This window comes from Rhodnius prolixus, unplaced genomic scaffold, assembly GCF_049639745.1.
Source record: "Rhodnius prolixus isolate KJV_2025 unplaced genomic scaffold, Rpr scaffold_2, whole genome shotgun sequence".
NCBI lineage: Eukaryota > Metazoa > Arthropoda > Insecta > Hemiptera > Reduviidae > Rhodnius > Rhodnius prolixus.
Window position 1 is genome coordinate 7,323,039 of NW_027411592.1, and position 21,910 is coordinate 7,344,948.

General features: G+C 32.7%; 2 protein-coding genes across 14 annotated transcripts in view; one reads left to right on the plus strand and one right to left on the minus strand.

Annotated features, from left to right (window-relative positions):
* The window catches only part of per (period circadian regulator), a 52,157-nt gene extending 43,852 nt beyond the window's left edge, over positions 1 to 8,305 (plus strand). For all 8 annotated transcript variants that reach the window (XM_074117505.1, XM_074117512.1, XM_074117507.1 and 5 more), the window contains 12 exons: positions 155 to 269; positions 420 to 628; positions 1,677 to 1,789; positions 2,106 to 2,275; positions 4,355 to 4,435; positions 4,631 to 4,734; positions 4,822 to 4,927; positions 5,019 to 5,072; positions 5,876 to 5,998; positions 6,145 to 6,279; positions 7,345 to 7,454; positions 7,831 to 8,305. In XM_074117505.1, the coding sequence (XP_073973606.1) occupies positions 155 to 269; positions 420 to 628; positions 1,677 to 1,789; positions 2,106 to 2,275; positions 4,355 to 4,435; positions 4,631 to 4,734; positions 4,822 to 4,927; positions 5,019 to 5,072; positions 5,876 to 5,998; positions 6,145 to 6,279; positions 7,345 to 7,454; positions 7,831 to 7,843 (1,333 nt within the window). In that variant the 3' untranslated portion in view covers positions 7,844 to 8,305. The remainder of the gene's footprint in view (positions 1 to 154; positions 270 to 419; positions 629 to 1,676; positions 1,790 to 2,105; positions 2,276 to 4,354; positions 4,436 to 4,630; positions 4,735 to 4,821; positions 4,928 to 5,018; positions 5,073 to 5,875; positions 5,999 to 6,144; positions 6,280 to 7,344; positions 7,455 to 7,830) is intronic.
* A 2,866-nt stretch (positions 8,306 to 11,171) lies between these two features.
* Positions 11,172 to 21,910, minus strand: part of alpha-Man-IIb (alpha-Mannosidase class II b) — a 91,826-nt gene continuing 81,087 nt past the window's right edge. For all 6 annotated transcript variants that reach the window (XM_074117501.1, XM_074117503.1, XM_074117500.1 and 3 more), the window contains 9 exons: positions 19,573 to 19,745; positions 18,361 to 18,494; positions 17,352 to 17,664; positions 17,037 to 17,273; positions 15,813 to 16,052; positions 15,489 to 15,715; positions 14,507 to 14,654; positions 14,220 to 14,385; positions 11,172 to 13,717 (listed from right to left, as the gene is read on the minus strand). In XM_074117501.1, coding sequence (XP_073973602.1) covers positions 12,362 to 13,717; positions 14,220 to 14,385; positions 14,507 to 14,654; positions 15,489 to 15,715; positions 15,813 to 16,052; positions 17,037 to 17,273; positions 17,352 to 17,664; positions 18,361 to 18,494; positions 19,573 to 19,745 — 2,994 coding nt within the window. In that variant the 3' untranslated portion in view covers positions 11,172 to 12,361. The remainder of the gene's footprint in view (positions 13,718 to 14,219; positions 14,386 to 14,506; positions 14,655 to 15,488; positions 15,716 to 15,812; positions 16,053 to 17,036; positions 17,274 to 17,351; positions 17,665 to 18,360; positions 18,495 to 19,572; positions 19,746 to 21,910) is intronic.

Below are 21,910 nucleotides of genomic sequence, written 5' to 3' on the forward strand. Positions count from 1 at the left end.
ATAGTCTCTCCTTCTAACATCTACAAATTTGAGGTGATAGTAGAATTTTAGAAAACAACGGCCTAATTTTGATTACTCATTTTAAGTTAGTGAGATTAACTACATATTTACTAATTTAGAAAAGTTTAATTCATATTGTAAAACCTATTTTTAGACATAATGAAGATATGGAGAAAAAAATGGTTCAAAAACATCGGGAACAAAGGAACAAAGGCGACAGAGAACAGAAAGGAAAGGATCGACTTAAACAGTCTTTTGATAAGGGACAGGTAAATTTCAGAAAATTAGAAAGTCATATTGAAAAATGCGAATGTCATATTAAATTTTGATGAAAAGTTACTCCTTAGCAATTGAGCTTCCCAAGCAAAATTATGTTACTTATTAAATGTAATGATGATAATTGATTTTATGAACTACAGGAAGAATCAGGGAGTCATCATGGTGTGAAGAGAAGTGGATCTCATTCATGGGAGGGCGAGCCCTACAAAGCGATAAAAGCGAACCACATTAATCTCCAGGAAAATGGTGATCTTCCTGTCGCAGAACCAGATCCAAATAAAACTCAACCGCCCAACCTGTGGCCGTCTGTAGGCATGCCTTTACCGGGACTACAGCAGCCCAAAAGAAGGTAGATAACTCAACTTTCTTGGTTTGACGGCTAGCTATAAAATCAAGTTATTTATTCTGCATTTGGATGTTTAAATTGTCATTTTTCCCTTCTATAAATAGTATCTTTAGGATATTATTGTTGTATGCACTCTTGTAAAGTGCATTCTTTCTTTAATATTCTTCTCTCCTTGTATTTTCTTCTGTTAAAGAATTCCTACAATACAATTAAATTTTGACTATTTACAACACTTTACGGTAGAAAAAGGAAGAAAAAATGATTATTTTAACAATTATTTTGAATTGTTTTGTTTTCATTGCAAAAAAAAAGAATGTAAATGTTTATTCTGCTTGGTGTCTGAATGACTGGTGAAATTGACATTCAATACGGGATTTATTTATGCAAAGAAGTAAAAATGAAAGTTTCTTGATATATTTAAAAAAACCAATAAATAAATAAAATAAAAAAACTAATGCCACAAGAACAGAATTCTCAGATATACTGAAGAAGATAAACGTTCTATGATGAAAATGGTAAATTGAGTTGCTGATACAAACTTGGATAATCATACAGTGGCTCTAAGTTTTCCGATGAAGAAAACGCCAAAGAGGACATATCAGTGTGATTGTGAAATAAGTGATGACAAAATAAAGTTTCTCCTGAGCGAAATCACTGTATTAAATCAGCTGCTATTTTTGAAAGATTACCACTTTCAGAAATGTTCCCGGTCCTATTGGATGTGCAAAAAAATAAAATAAGTAAAGCTAAATTATCTTTTCAGGCAAAATCTAATATTTAAATACAAAAAATTACTCTACATTGACGTAAAATACATTAGTCACCTGATAGTTCTTTCTAGTAAAAAGATTTTAGTTATTTCTTTATTAACATACACATACAGTTGCTGGATTGTCACAGTTTATTTCGTTAGCTTTCACTTTTGCAAGTAATATACCTTTTATACAGCAGTAAATATTAATTCTTAAAATTTTTAATATTAGTCAGTACTAATTAATTAACACTTTATAGCTGATAGAGATAGCGTTAATAAAATCAGACATATTTTCAGAGAATACCCAGGACCTTCCTTTGGAAGTGCCGTAATGCCAATGTACTACGTTACAAATCCTAGACCTGGTCCGTCGGCTACTTACCAGCATTCAGCTTTCACAACACAGCAAAGTAAGTTAGAAACTCTTACAAGCAATCCAGAGAAGCACAAATTTCTTATGGCTGTAGACTTAAATGTAAATAGGCATATTGACAAATAACTAATAAATAATTAGGTGACCCAGAGAAGCACGAAATTTCTTAGACTTAATTGTAATAAGGCTATTCACAAATAACTAATTATTGGGTGACCCAGCTTTTAGAAGGCAATCATCACGAGGAACGAGTAGTCTGGGAATTAATTTTCAAATGCCCATACATTTCTGAGAAATTTTTAACAAATATCGTTAACTTGTCATAATGAAAGTTTTATTTTTGTTTAATTTAGCTGTGCAGTATGTACCTTCAATGGTGTACCATCCCGTGGCTATGTTTGGCGCGCCGCCAGTCATGTTTTCTCCACTGACAGTGTTCCCCAGTCCGGGGCCTCCTTATCAAACAAACGGTGGCAATGATCAAGAGACCATGCAGAACTTACAAACAGCTCAGCAGCAACAGGTTCATCATCATCTCTTTAATAACACACCTTTCAATCAGTACCTTCTTTCTCTATTTAGCATTATTTCCTTCAATATAATTGTTTCCATTATCCAAATTAAAGTATTCATTTCCAGTTTGCTAATCTACTGCATTTGTATCTTAGATTTTCTCTATCGTAGCACGCATGTTTAATGTCTCTGACCAGTTTCGGACTTTTCTCCATCATCAGAGCTAGTTTAATCAGTTTGGAGTAGCGATTATTCTCTTATGTTTACGTCTTGCACTACGCTGCTAACTTAGTAAGGGAGGTTACGTTATCAGACACATTCACCAACCGGACAGTATTTAGACGACCCTTACTCAAACAAGATTTCGAATTATTTAAATTATTAACTTTACCTAAACAGCCTTCATCCTAACATAACATACAGACATTCAGAATGTACCGAAAGCCCTCGTCCTCGTGAAACTTTTATACACAACAGTTCTACATTCTACTCAACATAAAGAAGTAATATACCAACATTATTAATAAATTACAAAGTCCGGACATAGCCTGAAAAAGACCAAAACAACAACCAATCCAACACATTCGCCACTTTTTACAAACTAACCTTTTCAAGAATCCATTCAAGAAACTATGTTAAGGACCAACAGCAAACTGGGAAAGAAGTTATGTTATGTGCACATCCCAAAAGTAACAACCGTTAAGACATCAACGGTATTTACAAACTAGTTAGTCCATACTGTGATAGTACGTATAATGGCCAGAAAAATTGAAAAACAGCTTTTACAAAACCAACAAAACAGATTCAAGTTCCACCAATCACCTTATCACAAACATTTTCCAATCGGACGGTATTAACAATATTACCTACAGGAACAAAGGAAAGACATATGCACATCTTAGAATAGAAGTGTACGAATAGAAAACCATTCGACAAATCATTATGAATTACCAAATTAACTTAAACTCTGATACTCTCGCTAAAGGCATTCCGTACCAGACATGGACATAGCCGAGCAAACCTAAAAAAAAGAACGAAAAAAGTATTAATTTACTAGCAAGATGCGTGTTCATTACTGTTTTAAAGTTTTGTTTTTAATATTTATGCATTCCTTAACTTAATAGAATCACATATTAACAATAATTTATTTAACAATAACTATTTCCCAGTACAAATGAAATAACTATAATTCTGTTATCCGCTTAAATTGCACGCCCCCCCGCGTAAAATACAACTCCAACTTTTCAATTCTAAAACATTACTCAAGCACTTATAATCAGAATCTTTAAACAAGTATGTACTAAGTTTCATTAATTTATATTTCATTATTTTACACAATTTTTTACATCTTAAATAATCGCATATATACATAATAATTGCACATATACATATGTACACCATGTAATGTAACCTCCCTCAATTTGTCATCAAGTGTAGTTGCGTCGTTGTATCTACCCCGAATCTGATTAATTTACCTCTGATAATGGATTAAATTGTAAAAACCTTTCTCAGGAATACAGGATTGCCATCGGTTGTTCAGATGACGTCAGAAATAATGTATGTAATGATATCTGTCTCTGTTAAATGCATTCGATGCAAGACAAGTTTTGATCGAATCAACATGAAATTGATAGAAACTAGGTAGATGAAAAACCGAACAAGATTGGCCAGCAGGGTCAACTAGGCGAAGAACCTAAGACTGAAACGCAGTTGAAAAGACATTCTTGTCCTTTGCTAGGACATGAGAACCACTTAACTATATTAATGTATGGGGGAACGATGTTTGAAGATTATATACTGACAATTCTAATTTAGACAAAATAAAAGTGATGGAAAAATTATTTAGTGAGAACTCTAATCTAATACGAATATTTTACTCACATGTGGAGTTTACATATCCCAGCAGTGTCACCAGAAAGTTTAATTTCATTTTTATTTTGGCCATATCAGTATAATGAATTTTTTCAGAACAGTCCTTTTCGTTACATTTTCCAAAATATGACGAACGTTTTTTACAACAAATAAAACATATTATGTCATTACATTTTTGTGCAAATGATTTATGCATTAATCTTTAAAATCTTTGCAGAAAAGGCCACCATCTCAAGGAACTTCCCTAAAAGCGGAGCCAGGTTCTGCGATGTGTTCCGTCGCTTCTGCATCATTACAGGTGTTTACATTCATTATAAACTTTTTTAAATAAGAATTTTCTATAAAAATAAGAAAAGAACATTTATGTAGTTTGGATCCTATTTATTCAAATGAGTGGACCACAGAATATTGAGCTTAATACCTTGATAGCAGTCTGATCAGTTCTGTAGCAGTAACTACAGCTTGTCAATAATAATGTATTTATAATTTGTAGGGCCATTCAGAAAAAGGGAAACTTTCCAGCGGGTTGTCTCCTTTGGTAAATGGTAAACATAATCAAAAGCAGAATGATCAAGAGGCGGATTCAGTTGCAACCAGGTAAATCTTTATCTTACTTTAAAAAAAAAGTATTGTTGATAAATATTTCTAATAATTTAGCACTTTTATTTATTTAAATTGTTACAGTATTCAGTTTGACGACAGTAGTTACCATTCCTCCTTCTATTCATTCCTTAAGACTGACAAGTCGGATGAAAGTATGAAAAGCTCTTCAGAAAATGAGAAACATGAGGTGAGTTATTTAAGCATGAACTGCTTTAATTGTTAAATTTTATTACTATTTCCTGAATTTTTTTATAAAACAAGAATTATTGTTGTTTTAGGAGAACTGGGGACCTCATAGGCCAGCTGCTCCTAAGGCCAGACCTATTCGAAAGGTTAGTTTAATCTTAATTACAATTAAGACATATATATATATATAGACACATACATGTTTGTATTATTTTCAATTAAAGGATAATTGTAGAGAATTCTCTTAGGAAATGTTCTATTTTTAAATGGAGCAGTCAAGACACAAATTTTTAGTTGCTAGGCCTTCTGAGCATGAAATGTTAAGAAAAAACCTGTTATCAAATTACAAGAAAAAAATAAATAATAAAATTAGGCCCTTTTCTGAATTATTCTTCCGTCCACCTTAAAATGTACTACTAAGACTTATTTACTTAAGAAGACCTTACAGAACGTACTCTGTTCTTTAGAGAAATCCACTCTATTTACTAACTGTACTAACGTCTGAAAAGTTATACCTATTTCATGTGCAGAGTTTAATTGAGGAAGAAAACCCGACCCAAGACAGTATTAGTAATGGCAGGGGGTTAACTCGATTCTTAACAGGTCATTTTCCAAGCCTAACATCGCTGTCATCCTACAAACATCGACATCTTGAAAGGTTTCGGTAGTCTTACCAGTACTTTACTTTATAGAAGCTACTTGGCATTGCACTAGTAAATAATTGCATTTGGACCTGGTAGGTCTTGGGTCCCTCTTTATGACACGGTTTTATATCATTCTTTCAATACTTTATTGATTAAATGGAAGAAGATTTTATTATTTTATGTTTTCTTATTGGTGAGAAAGGTTTTTTCCTTATTTGATTTGAGTCAAAAATTAGTGTGTTTTAATAGAATTTATATTTCGAATACTAAATTGTTGAATAAAATCATGTTGAACTTCCTTTTAGGTTGCACCCTGGTTAGAAGATGTTAATTTGTCACCGGAACTAATTCTGAAATATCAATTAAAGGAAAGATCATTGGAAGAAATATTAAAAGAGGATTTGAAAGCATTAGAAAAACTTACTCAGGTAAACTTTAACTTGTATTTCTGTCTAAATACTGCTCACCTAGTCTTACAAAAATTAATACCAGTATTTAGTGACTGAAGAGAATCTGTTAAGAACACCATTCTTAAGTGCTACTTTAACTGATGTTGATTTAACAATTTGTTCAGCCTGCTCTAGTAAATGACCAGTTGAGTCAAATGTATCTGGATCTGGAACTGGAAGGCTTGTCTAAGCATCTTACGCTAGATGAAGGGATGACATCGTCAAGTGAATCCAGTGACGAAGAGAACAATGAATTCGGTGTAAGCAAAATTGAAAATTTCTAATTTCGAGACAAAATAGTAAAAGAGCAATTTTAAGTTATTTTATTTATTTTAAGTAAAAATAGTTATACTGAAGAAGTGTAAGAGTAAACTCTTATATTTCTGCGTATTTTAATTGTAAAAGACGTTTAATTCTTAGAATTAAGAATTTTGTCCAGAAACTACAATTCAAACTACCCCTTTTCGTAAATAATATACAGGTACCTTTTAATTCCCTGAAATAGAAATTATAGCTTTTTGAATGGAAAACAACCTTGAGAATAGAAAAATTTCATATTTTAAAATAATCATTATTAGGAAAAATGTAATGGAATCAAATTTAAACAAACCGAAACAAGTTGGTCTAAACGTTAACGAAAGTTTTTGTGTTCCATTCACGTTCAATTTTCCGGATCAATTTAGTCACTGTAGGCGCGTGGGCGCTTACACCCTGATGCGGGGGAAGGAGGCGAGATGAACATTTGGGAAATAAATTATGTCATAACAGGGCAGCACAATAAATAATAACTGTTTACGGAGAATGTAACTGAAGAAATACACGGACGGAGTCTAATGGTATCTAAGAACTATACATGCATAATAAAAAATAATATATAAACGGAAGAGGAAATAGCACTTACTTGGGTACCGGAAGTGAATTTCTTTCCAATACCACCGAGGTGTTGAAGGAACTCAGCGGACGCCATATAAGCTGTTGAACGTAACAGGAAAGGTTTGAGGAGCGTATGTATATAATTGTATAGACGGCTGTGTGCGTGTTTCTATCAAGAACGGAGAAGTTGAGGAGATATAGGAGATGTTTAAGATTACTCGAGAATCTCAGTACTTTACTCAAAAAGGCGAGGGATAGCGGTATCAGCGGTTCAGATTTCAGATTGGACAGAGTTGGAAATGGAATCTGCAATTAGTCGTTTCTCGTATTCACTTAGATCCTGTAGACTTCCTACATTGAGATAAAGACAATAACTTTCATGCTACTGATGTTTAATGTAATCATTTGAAAATTCAATAATTTTAAAATCACTGTCTGAATTAATATTTCAGTCTTCGTTGGAAAATCTAGCTGCTAAAAAGAAAAAGCAGAGAAACACAGAATACGATCGGATGACAATCCTTTTCGAAGAAGATGCACCTTTTCCTCCTCCATTGGCTGCGTAAGTATATTTTAGAACTTGTTTTATTGAAAATACATTTTTGCCTTATTATTTACTTCCTGTTCTTCTTCGAGAGTAGTGTATGTGAAGTTTCAAAAAATTCATTCGGGACATTGTTTTGAGAAAAGCTCGCAAAATGAAAAACCCGTTTAGTTAAATATTTCCAGTAGAGAAGTTATGACCGCTAATTTTGGCAGGATACTCTATTGACACCCAAGTCAATAATTATTGACTTTATTATTTGTGCGATCTCAATTTAAAAAAAATGCAATTCTTTTTATGATCGCTAATATAAAGAAACGAAAAATAAAAGTTTTAAAATACATTTTATTTTGCTTAATTTTCAAAATCAAATTTATAAATAATTATTTTTCAGTGAATGCAGTTGAAGTCAAGTGTAGCCTGTGTGAAATCTGAACATTATTCTTTTTACATTTGAAAATAGTTCATAAATCCGAACAAAAAAGCATTCAGTGTGCCTACTAAACGTGTATAGCTGTAAATAATGCAAATATTTGTAAACTACTTCTCGTCAATTCTCCAATTTGTTCAAATGTCAACGTCTGTGTCTACGATCAAGCACAATTTCCGCAACCTAACTTCACAGTTATATAGGGGAATGAAGATCTAAACAGCACAAATCTCCGTCTTTATTTTTATACCAATATTACATCATAAAGATGTTATTGTAACTTGTGTGCCTAAAATAAAATCAAAAGAAGAACTGACAGATATTTTTTATTTAAAACGTTTAATGTACATGTGCTTTTTACCTAAATTTAAGAGTTTAATTAATCGTTTATAAATTAATAGCTTTTAAGAACGAGATGGAAATATATTTATTAAATGTTTTTTGCTTTTTCTTTTTCTAAACCACCTTTCTTGTTGTTATCTAATTTAAATGATAATTAGATTTAACACAGTAACGCGAAACTAAGAAATTCCTGCATTATCTAAAGATGTAGAAAAGTATCTTCTTTGCCTTAGCTTTCTTTACGCAATCTTTTATTTTCCATTGCTGAACAAAAGGATTCTAAAAACGTGATATTCTTTAGAAGGAAGATCACTCTTGCAGGAATATGACATGTGCTTTTCACTTCGATCTACGAGTTCCACCTCAACAGAGAAAGTTACCAAACTGTGTTGAGAGGTTGAGGTTAACTAAAAACCAAAGAACGAAGCATTGAATTTTTTATTCGGGGGCAATGATCTAATAGCAAAAAAAGATCAAAAGATATTAAAATTTCCGCCCTCCTCGCCTGGAAACAAAAAACAAGATGTGAGAAGAAATCTTGAAAAAAATGAATCTACATTAATTGCAATCATTTCAGTTTTAAACATATTGTGAGCTTAATCAATCGTTAGTATCAATAACAATAAATCTAGGTTAGGTTAATATTTCTCAAAAAAAAAGAAAAAAAAAACTTTCCGTTGAAATAAAAGCACATGAGTAATCTTTACAACAAGATAAGAATTATTCATTTTAATAACTCCAGCTAAATATAAGTTATTTCAACTTATTTCTGCTTTAATTTATCATTAATAACATTACACCTGTGTTATATCAATAATTAAAGCGTAAGATGAAAATAAATGGAAATGACTATTTTGTTTTGTATTTAAGGCGCGTTATCATCTACGTTTTGGTGCCCAGAATTTTTCTTGTGCACTGCCGGCCCATGGACAGTGTCCTCTCGTTAAGACTACACTGTCCATCACCGGACAGTGAGCTGTACGAAGCTAGGAAGTGAAAAATAGAAAGGCCAACAGCTGGATTCGAACCCGGGATGTCTGTGTAGGAATCTAGTATTCTCTAACCACTTAGTTATGTAGTTAATCCCTTCCCTATAAAAGACTATTTTGCTTAAATATTTTTTATAATTATGTGAAAGTTATAGCTTTTCTCATCAAATAAACTGTATTTTAGCTCAATCCCACTAAAATTTTAAAAAAAGAAAATATGTAAATTCTACTACAATTAATTAATTAAGTAAAAGTGTAAGCCATTCATTTAAAATGCTCTTAAATTGTTTTCAAAATAAAACCATTCTACATTTATTTTGGTATCCGAACCCTGTATTTTTTTTTCGTTTGTTTATATTCTTACCGTTAGGTGCTAACCTCATTCTTTTTGACTGAACTAAAACCCTTGCGAAATTTTAAAGATCATCTGACATGACATGTTGGTAATCGGTATGATTTTATATCGCTTGTCGGAAGCGTTCATCTTCTTGATATAATGAGGAGAATTTACAAGTTGGAAGTTATCATTTTCCTAAAGATATTACTATTAATGATTTATCTGGAAGTGGACAAAAAGTATTTGAGTATTTTTATAATAATGGTTATACTAAAAATGATATCACACAAACGGCGTTTACTACACCGAAAACAGTGGACATGGGCTATTTGGCTACTAATGTATAAAAAAAGAGAGCTATTACGCCTCTTACAAGGATTAGGATTAAGTGGAATCCTAAGGCTCATACTATTGATGCTCCGGAATTGTTTAATGATTCTGCAACATTTGGAATGTTTTGTAATAAATTAAAAATAAATAACGCTCCTCCATTATTGTACATGGTGGTGAAAAAAAAGGTACAAATTCTAAAGATGGTACTTAGATGATTGCCTCATATATAACATGTAGAGTTAGGGCATATTTATTTATAGAGTTAGGGATTTACGTTTAGTGGTCGTCTCTATAATGTAAATATTTGATTGTTTGTAGATGGAATCAAGGAGAATAATTTTTTTTGAAAAACTGAATGCTGTCTATTCATTGCGTCTCTGGCCTGCGTATTTTCTGGAAGTTGTTTTTTGTAAGAATCTGAACTATTACGCTAACTGAGTAAAGTTTGCTTCGTTTGTTGGCATTCCTTGGAACGACATAGTAGAACTGCTTGAGTTGTTCCAAGAAAACGTTTCAGGCAGGAATTATGTACGCTTATACAGCTTAATTCAAGATATTATTAATAGAAGAGGATACACTATCCTCCTATCTATCTTGCCTCCTGATTTCTCCAAAAATAATTTCTTTTCCCCCGACTAAACTAGCCAGTTACAGTCTTCCAAATCAACTCTGAATACAAACGTGGATTAATAAGGAATAAATAAAAGTTATGATAGCATGTCAAATTATAATAGTTTTTGATAAATTCATTTATTTTTTTATAAAAATCACCTTCAAATCTTAAACTGAGGTAGTGAAAATCACTGAAAAAAAAAACTAACAATCAATATTTTTTACCCTCCACTTCAAAACTGGAGAATTTATTTACATTTATAAGTTAATAATATAATTTAAAAAAAGAAAAGTAACGCTATTTACATAAGATTTTTTTTTTTTTTACACAATTAGGCAAACCCAAATCCCCGTATCACAAAATGCAATCTTGCCCCTAAAAGTTTTTATATAACTAATTGACGTTCTATTTTTAAAAAATAAAATAAAATACTTTTTTTTTCTTTTTTTTTAAAGGAACAGTACTTAATAATACTGGTTGTATCACTTAGAGAGGTTCATTTATTTCTTTACATTTACTTAAATAATTATTAAATAGTCTCTCCATTATGGACAAAACAAGATAAGAAAATAATATAACATTTAGTAACTCTGGGATTGTCTGGCCAACTAATGAGAAAACAGAGATTCTCTCATGTTAGTTCGAGCGAATCAGGTAAGTCTTTGAATGTCAATAACTTTTTGCATTCCCCTGGTCAACTGTTACAGTCCTTTTAGTATTCTGCAGTCAAAATACTCCTTCTCTTCAACCAAATTTGACTTTTTTATTCCAGCCAAAATAATATTACTTCAAACACTGGACTATTTTCCTCTTTCATTGAAGCTACTTTAAACCCATGTTGATATGTTTTTAAGGTGCAATTAGTACCATTACATGAAGTATAACAACTTGTTTCCAACTGAATAGTTTGAATCACTTTCATTGGCATCTACCAAAGTGAAAACAGGTGTGTTCATTCATGGATTTTCTTTATATTCTTTAATTTATAGCACTAACATGTTAGGTGATGTGTTGAGGTAAGATGCGGCATAAGAATTTTCAGTAAAGTGGATCAAACGTTCACAATGAGGTAACAATCACTTTTTAGTTAAAAAGAGTATATATAATTTGGTTGTAAAAAAAAAGTATCAGTAATATGATTGACAAAAATAAGTCTCATCACAAAAAAAAAAGAAAAAAGAAACTCATAATTTTAAAAGAACAAACAAACCAAGAGTAATCAGCTGCCAACCAAACGAAGGACCTTAAGTTGGGAAGCAATAAACATCCAACGAATCAAAGCTACCTGTTCAATAAAATATGAAAGTAGTCTATTTATCTGTATCCTCAGCACACTTTAAAAGAGCACTGCAGTTCATTTATAGGCTTATTTCAAGTAGTATCAATACTTCTTTTAAATATCAATTTATAATAATGTAGGTAAAAAAGGTACTGTTTCTCGCTCCACTACACAGTCAAGAGATGGAGAAAGACATTTTAAATCTTGCATTTAAATTATGAAACGTTTTCCTCGAAATCATATCATGATTTTGTTCCCTTATTTGCCTTCTGAATCCTTTTATCTAGAAATAAGATTTAAAAAAAAGGCCCGTTCTTTTTCAGCAATTACTTCCACTTTAGCTGTTAGTTTAAAATTTCCAGTTCGTTGTAAGTCAAATAATAGTTCATTTTATAGATTTGACCCGATTAGAGGACTCAATTCCAACAACAAAATTATTAAGAGAGCTGTACATTAAATAATAAAAATAAAAAAACGAAAACATAACTAATTCGTATCTGAAAGTATAAAATACTCCTCGTATCTACAACAAATAAACGTCTTCAAATAAATAAAAAATTAACACTAGTCCAATACCTTCATTCTGAAAAAACTTAAAAAATTCAACTGAACGTGACATTGAAAGTTTGTAATTCCATCGGACGAATTCTCACTTCTTCCAAGGCAGCTAACTTGGTGATTGGATACAGCCCGGTTAGGTAAACTTGAGTAATGGTTGCCTTTAAGTTACCAAACGAAGTACCTTCATTGAACGCCCGACTTCCTTCAGAAACTACACAGTTTCTAACAGTATTTGTTGGGGTTGTACAAGAATATCCTTGTTTGTGTAAGATCATCAGCGCTGAATTCGACGGAAAATGGTCGAATCCTTTATCTTGTAAAGTACGCAAATTCATTAAGTGAACATCGCAAGGGAAATCTCTAGTTATAAGATGTATTTTGGTTTGTAAGTTACGTTCAGCCGATCTGGAAGTTGCTTCATCATTAGTACTCTCCAAAATGAAAATATTCGGCGGATAAAGAAGTCCTAAAGATATGTAGTTGGCCAGCAGACTGGGACTGACGTAATTCTCATCTGGCTTCAGTTCTTCTATCAACAACCAGTACTTCATTAGTGTCCTTTTATTGTCTACCACACCCTCACCCATTCCTCTTGCGTCGTCGTATAGTGTTCTCCGGTCTATCATTACTTCTAACCATCCTGGCTGCCAAGCTGCTCCACCCATTGCGTGGTTCACTAGCAATGTCAACCTTTTTTCGTTATCCTGTATAAAGGCGTGCGTGGTCAGCGGATAGTAGTTTCCTTCTATGCCAATTCTCTCTACTTTGATTCTTTTCTGAGTTTGAAATCCATTTACATCAGAATAGAATTCAGGCGGGTCTCCATTATTAATATCACTTACTAGTCTCATAAACAGTTCCGTTTCTCTATTCTTAGGAGGAGTTTCAAAGTCTACAATGTTTTCAATATAGGCGCCTTCACTTAACGGGCCATCTCCATGATAAATCTGTATAGAATGTACAAGAAAGTTGCCATAGATTACGTCCAGTGTAGAAACCACTGGCCCCGATACTATCACGATTCTCTGTCCAGGATAGTCGTCCAAAATTTCACGTTCGACTTCACGCGCGTTAGGATCAGGCATGAAAAGGTAAGCACCACTGTGAAATTGGGCTGAAGAATAGGCAGAGAACTGGATGGAACATTGCGTGATGCGGCCGGTTGCCTTGTCCATGATTGACTTCAGGAAACCACTTCTTCCGTCAATCAACAATTTAATTTTTAAATTTTCTAACTGTATATCGCCCTGTTGGACAGCTTTCACCTCAAAGTGTGGGTTCTTGGAACAATGGCGGCAGTATATAGTGGCGCGGTTCTTCTTTACTGGAGAACTTTCCAGAGTGTAGGTCATCACCGATAGCGGTGGCAACTCCACAGCAAACACTACCTCGAACACCTGTACAGAAAACTCGTATTAATACACTCTCAGACATCTTAATTTAAAGGGAATGCTCTAGGTCTTCATGTGGTTCAAAATAAGGAAGCCAATCTCATCTAGGAAGGTCGCAGTGCGAACCTAACCCCCAAATGGATTGAACACAACCTCTTTAACTGTACAACTTATACCAAATATCCTTAGTTCGATACTTCATCTCAGATACCAAACTATCCGTCAAAAGATGAGATACGTATCTTTGATTGTTTTTTATTAACAATAAGAAAGAAGCTGCATCTCTTTTGATCAAGAATGACCTTAAGTAAGTACAATTATATGAAAGGGTCATTAATAGGATTTTCAAAATGTGGTTCATTGAATTCGTAAAGACTTTTTTTAAGAAAACCATCTTTATAATATTATAAATTTACTAAGATAAGTCAGATTGATTCATAGTCATATAAACTTTCAGGTTTATGATCAAAATTATTTTGCAATGTGGAAGTAATAATACCGAACTTACCGAAGACGAAACTTTAAGTTCAGTTATTTTCGTTTCATCATACTCTCGTTGATTTTTCAGATCAGTTAAATTCCAGATCGGATTAATTTGGAATGAAACCATATTGTATGAAGAGTCCCTAACTATTATATTTGGATTTCTTGTTCTCAGTTTGATGATGTCGTGTCTGCAAACATACAATCTTGCTTTAACTACCAAATACATAATATACTTACCAAAATTAAAGTATGTATGCACTTGAAAACAATAGACAATTTTTAAAATGGTCTAATATTAAAAAAGCTTACCTAATCTGAGCGAGGGAATTGAACACCACAATTTTTCTAGGTTGCTCTTCTTTGACAGTCAACGGGATTTTTGTAGGAAGCATTTCGTAACTCTCTCTGTCTGTATCCGGTAGAATAAACCTTGTCGATGGGGGAAAATTTTCAAACGCTGTAATTTTATAAGAATAAATTTTTAATAATTAATGGTACACTGATAAAGTTATTGCTATCTGGACATTTATAAGTTATTATGCAAAGCAAAAGGGCAACACCACAGTGTCAACGTGTTTTAGACAACGTATATATACAGTTAGATAAAAAGAACCCTTTCCGTTTGTTTGTATATGTGTTTCTATAACTTTGTTTCCATACTAACCCACAGAATACAAACAATCAATTGGGTGGGAGGGCACCTAAGGCCACTAATAAGTCAGTAATATAATATTTAATTTTAAAAAATTAAGAGCAAATTATCTTGGGAAAGATCTCAGGTTGTTCACCACGGGAGACAACACCAACATGTTGTCTCCCGTGCTTCAAGCGTTACTCCAACAAAATCTCATATTATAAAAAAGCGTTCCAATAAGTTTGAAACCGATTTCAGCTAATTCTGAGCAGGTGTGAAACTGAAATTTGTTTTTCAACAACGCTAGAATTTTATATAGAAATTAAGGAAGCGTATTGATGTAATTGTAAAGTACTGTTCACGTAATAAACAGAGTATTTAATACATAATTTGTGGTCTCCGGAGTTAACGAATTAAAACTTACACGTTCTTTAGAGAAATCGAGGAGCACACACAAATCGAAAATGGGAAGAAGGTTACTGTTTAAAAGCAGAAAGTGAACGTCCACTTTTGAAGCTTAAATATAAGAACAATCTTAATTATTCAATGCCTCAAGATCACTCTAACTTGAGAAATCTTGAATGGTTAAAGCACCAGCTGACAGGATAGAATTGAGCCTTCAAAAGAATTCAGAAAGAAAGTAAACATATAATTCACCTTCCGGTTTGGTGAGCAGTGTTTGTAGTGCATATCCTTGTACTGACACACAGTCTTGCAAAGCTTCAAACATCTTTAAAGCATAATCATGCATCACAAAAGCTTTACTAGTGCCAGTAATTGCATCATGGTGTTGGAATAATGCTAGACTTTGCCTGGCACTTTGAAGTTTCTCAAAATCTCGTTCAAGAATTTTCAACGTCGAATTATAGCCCATTTTGCGCACTCTGCAAAATACAAGACGATAAAAATAAATTTTATTCTGCAACAAGTTATACATAAACAATAACTCTCCTCAAAATTAAATTAAGCAAACTTACTAACCTATTTAGAGACATAGTGTATAAAATTTCAGCGCTTCTGAGTTCAGCTTCCAATTCACGATCAAGTATTTTCCAGTACGGTCTAGTGGTGAAATAACCACTCCAGTAAGCTGGCCTACCTTCCGAAAAAATATCTGCATATACGAAGAAATCACCTTTCAACGTTTTAAAATCACGCATACGATTCCTCACTTCTTTGAAATAATCACTCAGGGTGCCAAAAACAACTTGAGCATTGTATCTAAAACAATTGAAATACAAGTGATTAATTAACTAAGCCCATTACATTAAACCAAAAGAACTGGACAAATGCAGCTTAATATTCATAAAACTTATTCCTGTCTTAATTTGCCATCTCTTCTTTAATACATTTAATAAATTATTGTCATTTTCAATTCATAAGTAAGATTTTATTATTTATTTATTTAAATTACAATTAATGTTGTCTATAATTTCAAAGAATATGTTCTAATGTCTAAAAAATTCGAGGCCCTAAAATACGAATTAAGTTTCGGCAGATAGAAATGAAATTTCTAATATTTATTCAATATTAAAAAAGGAACATTAAGTCTCTACTTTTTATTATTCTCTATATTTTCGACACATTCCTATTTGCAATGGCCGGCAAATCCTTCAATAATTTCTCTTTCGAAAGAAAGCATTTCAAAAAGGAAAGGCTTCCTGTGACACTCCTTACGTAGGTAAGGCTTGAAAATAAACGTTAAAAAATCATTTAAACCAATAAATTAAATTCTGTTGGGGCTGAATGGTTTGGATGTGCCAGTAAGTTTCTTTTCTTATTTCCGAATATGTTATAATTACAAAAATAAAAATCATCTCTGGTTTAGTTATAATTTTGATTGGTTGTCTTTTCGTGTAAGTCCAGTATTAACTTCCTAGTAAGACATTTCATGCTAAAGGCTGACTCAGTCTATGGCGATAAGAGATTGCTGTTTGGAGCATAATAGTGGAAGATAATTCGCCTTAAGTAGAACTTGATTTAACTGCATTTGCTTTCATTAAATGTTCACTTGATGTTCCAATTTTAATAAGCCCAAACCTCAAGAGTTTCATCCGAGATTGAACTTTGTGAATTGTCTGTCAGCCAACAAAAATACACTTCACACAATACCGCCTCTGGAATTGCTGATAACCTGGCTATTTTTTAACTTTTACTTAAACATTTGTATTTTCATCAATAAAAAAATAAATAAATTTAAAGTACCTTGAATTGCTATTTATATAATCGAATAATCTCTTATAGTTCCTGTACTGCTGGTCCCATTCTATGTCATGATCATAGCGAAAGTCATCCCCTAATGGCATTAGAACAACATTGTGCGGGAATAACGACCCTGTTCTACCATACTGTTCCACCAGTAGATCCGCTTTTTGCTTTACATTCTCATTATCAATGGATACCGCACGCAGCGAGTATTCTGTATATTCTCCAGAAATTTTCCTAAAATATATAACATTAATTTTTCAATAATAAACTCTAAAACTTGAAAAACTCATTAAAAAAAATTCAAAACTTTACCTAAAATCAAAATTAAGACAAATTTGTGGATGCGGTCCACAAGAATGTTTTATTGAATATATATCGAAAGGTTGATTGTGTACTAGGAAATCTCCAACACCATTGGCGTCCCAACTTTGACGCCAGATAAAATCACCAGCTTGGCGATCGGCTAGCCACTGTTTCCAGGCATAATGTATCCTCTGTATCACCGTACCTCCGGTAAAACCAGCAGCTTTCAATAGGTAGGGAATTGTGGCTCCATGTCCGAACGGATCTATAGACCATCCTGATTTAGGAGTTATGCCAAGCTTATTTTTCAGCCACTGATGTCCTGAAATGGAATTCAGTTTTGTTTACTACTTTTTAATGGATCATTTGCAATGTTAACTGAATTTCTTAAGTACAAATAAATGTTATTATTACTTTTCATAAAACTAATAAAACCAGTTGGTATGGAAAATAGCTTTACTGTTAACGTACAGAAGTTGCCATATAAAATATTGGTAAACAGAACTTCTTCTCTTGTCTTTAATGAGTGTGCAAAATGTTTGCAATAAAAGTTACTGACTCTAAGTAAAATAAAAATCTTTTTCGGCAATTTTCTTAACCCTTTGATCACCAATTTTCTCTTTGTCTGCTCTCATTACTTTGGGATCTTCGACGGCGACGACATATAGCAAATTTCATTTTTATTTGTAACTTTCCTGACACTGAATAGTCAACACGGGTATACAAAAAGATATTACAAAGAAAAATATTTAATCAAATATATTGCGGTGAACAGAAAAGTGAACGGCTCTTCGAATTTTCACCATTTTGCTTAGGGGCGACTCCTACCAAAGGTGGGTTTTAACTCAACTCACACAAGTCTTTGGTAATTGTCAGGAAATATTTTATTTATTGTTTTCCTTTTGCCCACACTCCTTATTATTGTAAACTTGATGTCTTAGGAAGCAAATAGCTACAGGTTCTTAACTATTTTATTTTTTTAACGCTATGAAAAACAGATAGTAAATGAGTAAAGTACCTTGTATAAGTTGGTCAACCATGGCGAAAATATGGGAGGTTGCTTCATCTGTCATGACCCAGCCACCTGTGGTTATCTCCAATCGACCTTCATCCAACAGCTTCTGCACCAAACGCCTCTTCGTAGGGTGGGCACTGTTCCAATTATTAATAACGTGTGGGTACATAACATTTAATTTAAAGTGCGTAATGGAAAAAGAACACAAAGAAATAAGATAAGAATCAGCTCCAGGTCTTGATTTTTCATATTTTAACCTGCTTCAGCTACAACCATTTTTTGTTTTGTTTTTTTTACCTTTAACGGTACAAACGCTGAATCGGATATGGTAATTTCGTAAACATCCGCTCTGGAGTAAATATTTACCATACCGAATCTAATTCACCGATAGAAAGATTCTTAAACAGCCATGACTTCAAATCTCCGTTCATTTTTCAAAAATTTATTTCAATGTTAAACTCTCCCAAAACTTTTGATTTTAATATTTTCACCAATTGATTAACAAAATAAATGGTCTGGTATTAAGTGTTTAATAAATTATCTCACAAACAGATTTTGGTCTAGAAATCCGTCTAGGATTTGTGACAGGATTACCATTGACTGGAATGTGTTAATTTAGAATTAAATTTTTGATGACCAACTTTTTTGTTTTAACCACTAAACCAAAACCAACCTTCTTCTTAGACAATCAACTAAGAGCGCATGTCTCACAAGGTTTATTCCATCAGAATATCTGATTGGTTTGTGACCGTACCAAGCAAGCAGAATGTTTGGTGTTCCAATAAAATTCAAACCCATTTCAAATGTTTCCCCAGGTGTCCCTTTAGAACCCAAACAAATTTCAAACTGAATTGTAATCGAACAGGGATGTCCTGCTGCTGTAGGAAAGTTACAAAGATTGTTGAAAATATGGTTAATCAGTGTTGTATTCTATTGCTGTTTTCGTCTGTCATAGCACGCATGTTTTTTTTTGTATCTCTGGCGGTTTCGGATTTTCATTCATCATCAGAGGTTAATTAATCTATATGGTAAAGAGAATTCGACTTCAACAATATTTTCGGTTCACTCTTCTCTTGGTGACGCAGCATTAGAACATGCGTGCTAAAATCAGAATTCTTAAATATATTTACAATTTATTTTCGCAACATTGCGAATTTTACTAAATGAAAAACTAACTTTAATGAATGACTAAAAATTATTGAAAGTGAAAATAACCTCTGCCACCACTGGGAGAAGAAAGATATTTCTGTCCATATGAATGTCATATTCCTGAATGTAGTTAATTTATCGGCCATATTGTTCAATATGTTCCTAGTCTGGTAGTGATAGTAACTTTCAAAAGTTTTTAGCCAACCAGGATCGTTATGAGAATGTGGCACCACGATTACCTGAAACCAGTTATTAAATACTTATTACTTACATATTTATTTCACTTAAGAGTATAAATAACAATGTTAACAGTTCTGAAATTAGTTGAGACCTTCTAGGTGCGTTTTTTTTTTTTAAAGAAAGAAAAAAAAAGAAGAAAAATCACAAGTGGCCCAAACTTGACATTTTGTTTTGGTAGCGCCATGGGGCGCCCGACGGAAATATGACTTTCTTCAGCTGAAAGTAAGTAGCACTTTATTGAAGAGATGTTTTAAAGTTTTCACTGAAGTAGGCTTACAAAATTTATTTGAAACGCTTGTCCAGGGAATTCGATTAAGGGAAATCCATCAATTTAGCGCGGTCTGCCATTACACTAATCTTGCTGGAGACCTTCAACGCTTATTACTTGCATATTCTCAATACAGAAGCCCAGAAATGTTATAAACTCGTGCTAAATACTGATGATATAGTAGCCACGAATACTCTCTCTAAGAGACCGAAACCACGACACCAAACTCAAATAATATGTGACAAAGGAAACTACGTACTAAGAAAGGCTTGGATTTCAAATTTTTTTGTTTCCTCTCTGCAATCAGTTGAATTCACAGTTGAACTTTTGCTTGAAGGAGTAATGTGTTTAATATTTGTTCTCCTTTATTTTAAATATTATAACTGAAATTATTTATCTATAATTCACTTGCCTAAATTTTTAAAAATACATTTTATAATAAAGAGAAACTTCTTTATATTTCAATAAAGGTCCTAAAATAACACTAATTCTAAAATTACTCTCAATTAGAAACTGAAAGTCGCTGGATTCGTCTTGATCGCCTCAAGCCTCAAAACAAAAGTATTACAACTATTTAACAATGATAAATTTTGTCAAAAAATTACTGAACTTCACATACACATTATCAATCCACAATTTCACACTTAGACCTTTGTATGATATCTTAATAATCACTGAGATCGCTTCCTCTACTTTTACAAACGATCGTATCTTCTGGAAGCGTCATAATTATTTGCAAGTCAAAAGAGTTTGCCACAAGCAGTTCCAGTAATTTTCGTTTTATCAACCAGTTCTTATAATTATTTACATATTATAACTTATTAAAAATATTTTAATAAAATGTGAATAGCACGTTTTGGAAAACTTTTCCGGACAGAAAACAACAACTTAAAATTTAACAAACTGTTATTACCTTCCTGACTTAACTGCCTATCATTTTGTTTACTTACTGAACATGTTCACCAGCCCTCGTGTAAAAAAAAATGTCATAACCATTACAATGAAAAATTTAGTTACCTAATCATGCGCCGAGCTGTTTAGGGCGAAAATGGCACTGAGTATCATGGAGGACATCATCATGTCCTAAGGTAACATGATTTACCCAGAAACAGCTCATTGGAGGCCATACACATTAATTATAGATGGAATGGAATGATAAAAATCTAAGGCAGAAGTTGTATAACATATTGCTTATAAAAGAATACAAATTACGAGTATAGATCTACATGAGAATGCGAAGATTAGAGAAAAATCTTGGGCGCTAATTTGTGAAATTTGTCATTAAAATTAACTATCATAGCTCCAAAAAATTTTAAGCTTCCTTATATTATTCAATCTGAACTTCGCCATTCACATCCAATTACATTGAAGCTCAAACTGGTAATTCCGATTGAAACTCAATTTAGAAGATTGCCAGAAGTAAGTGAACCATAATGAGTACAACTAAAGTGCACCTAAATACTACTAAATTGGTAACAAAGCCAGCAGGAAAAACTTGAAGTTTATAAAAATAAAAAAAAAAGTATATTAATTTTATATTGGAACGGTACTTTGTTTCTATTGACGTTAAAGTTGAAAATGAAGATTCCAATAAGTATGTGGTGGCAAATGGCAAAAGAACTTCCAATGCTTCGTCAGAGACTGTTGGATATTCTTTTTTAACTCCAATCCAAAAAGTTGCTAAACTTTTCTTGGGCAATTCAAGTTTAAGACTAACAACAGGAGAAAGTTCTGCAAATTCTTGCTGTACCTTTAGTGATAAATGTTGCACTTGATCCATTTCTATCAGCAATGGTTTCAATACCCAATCAAACTGATTAGATTCAGTATCTGAATGTAAATACATATTTTCTAAGTTGTCCAAATGACCAATCTTTTGTACTTCCAGAAGGCAGC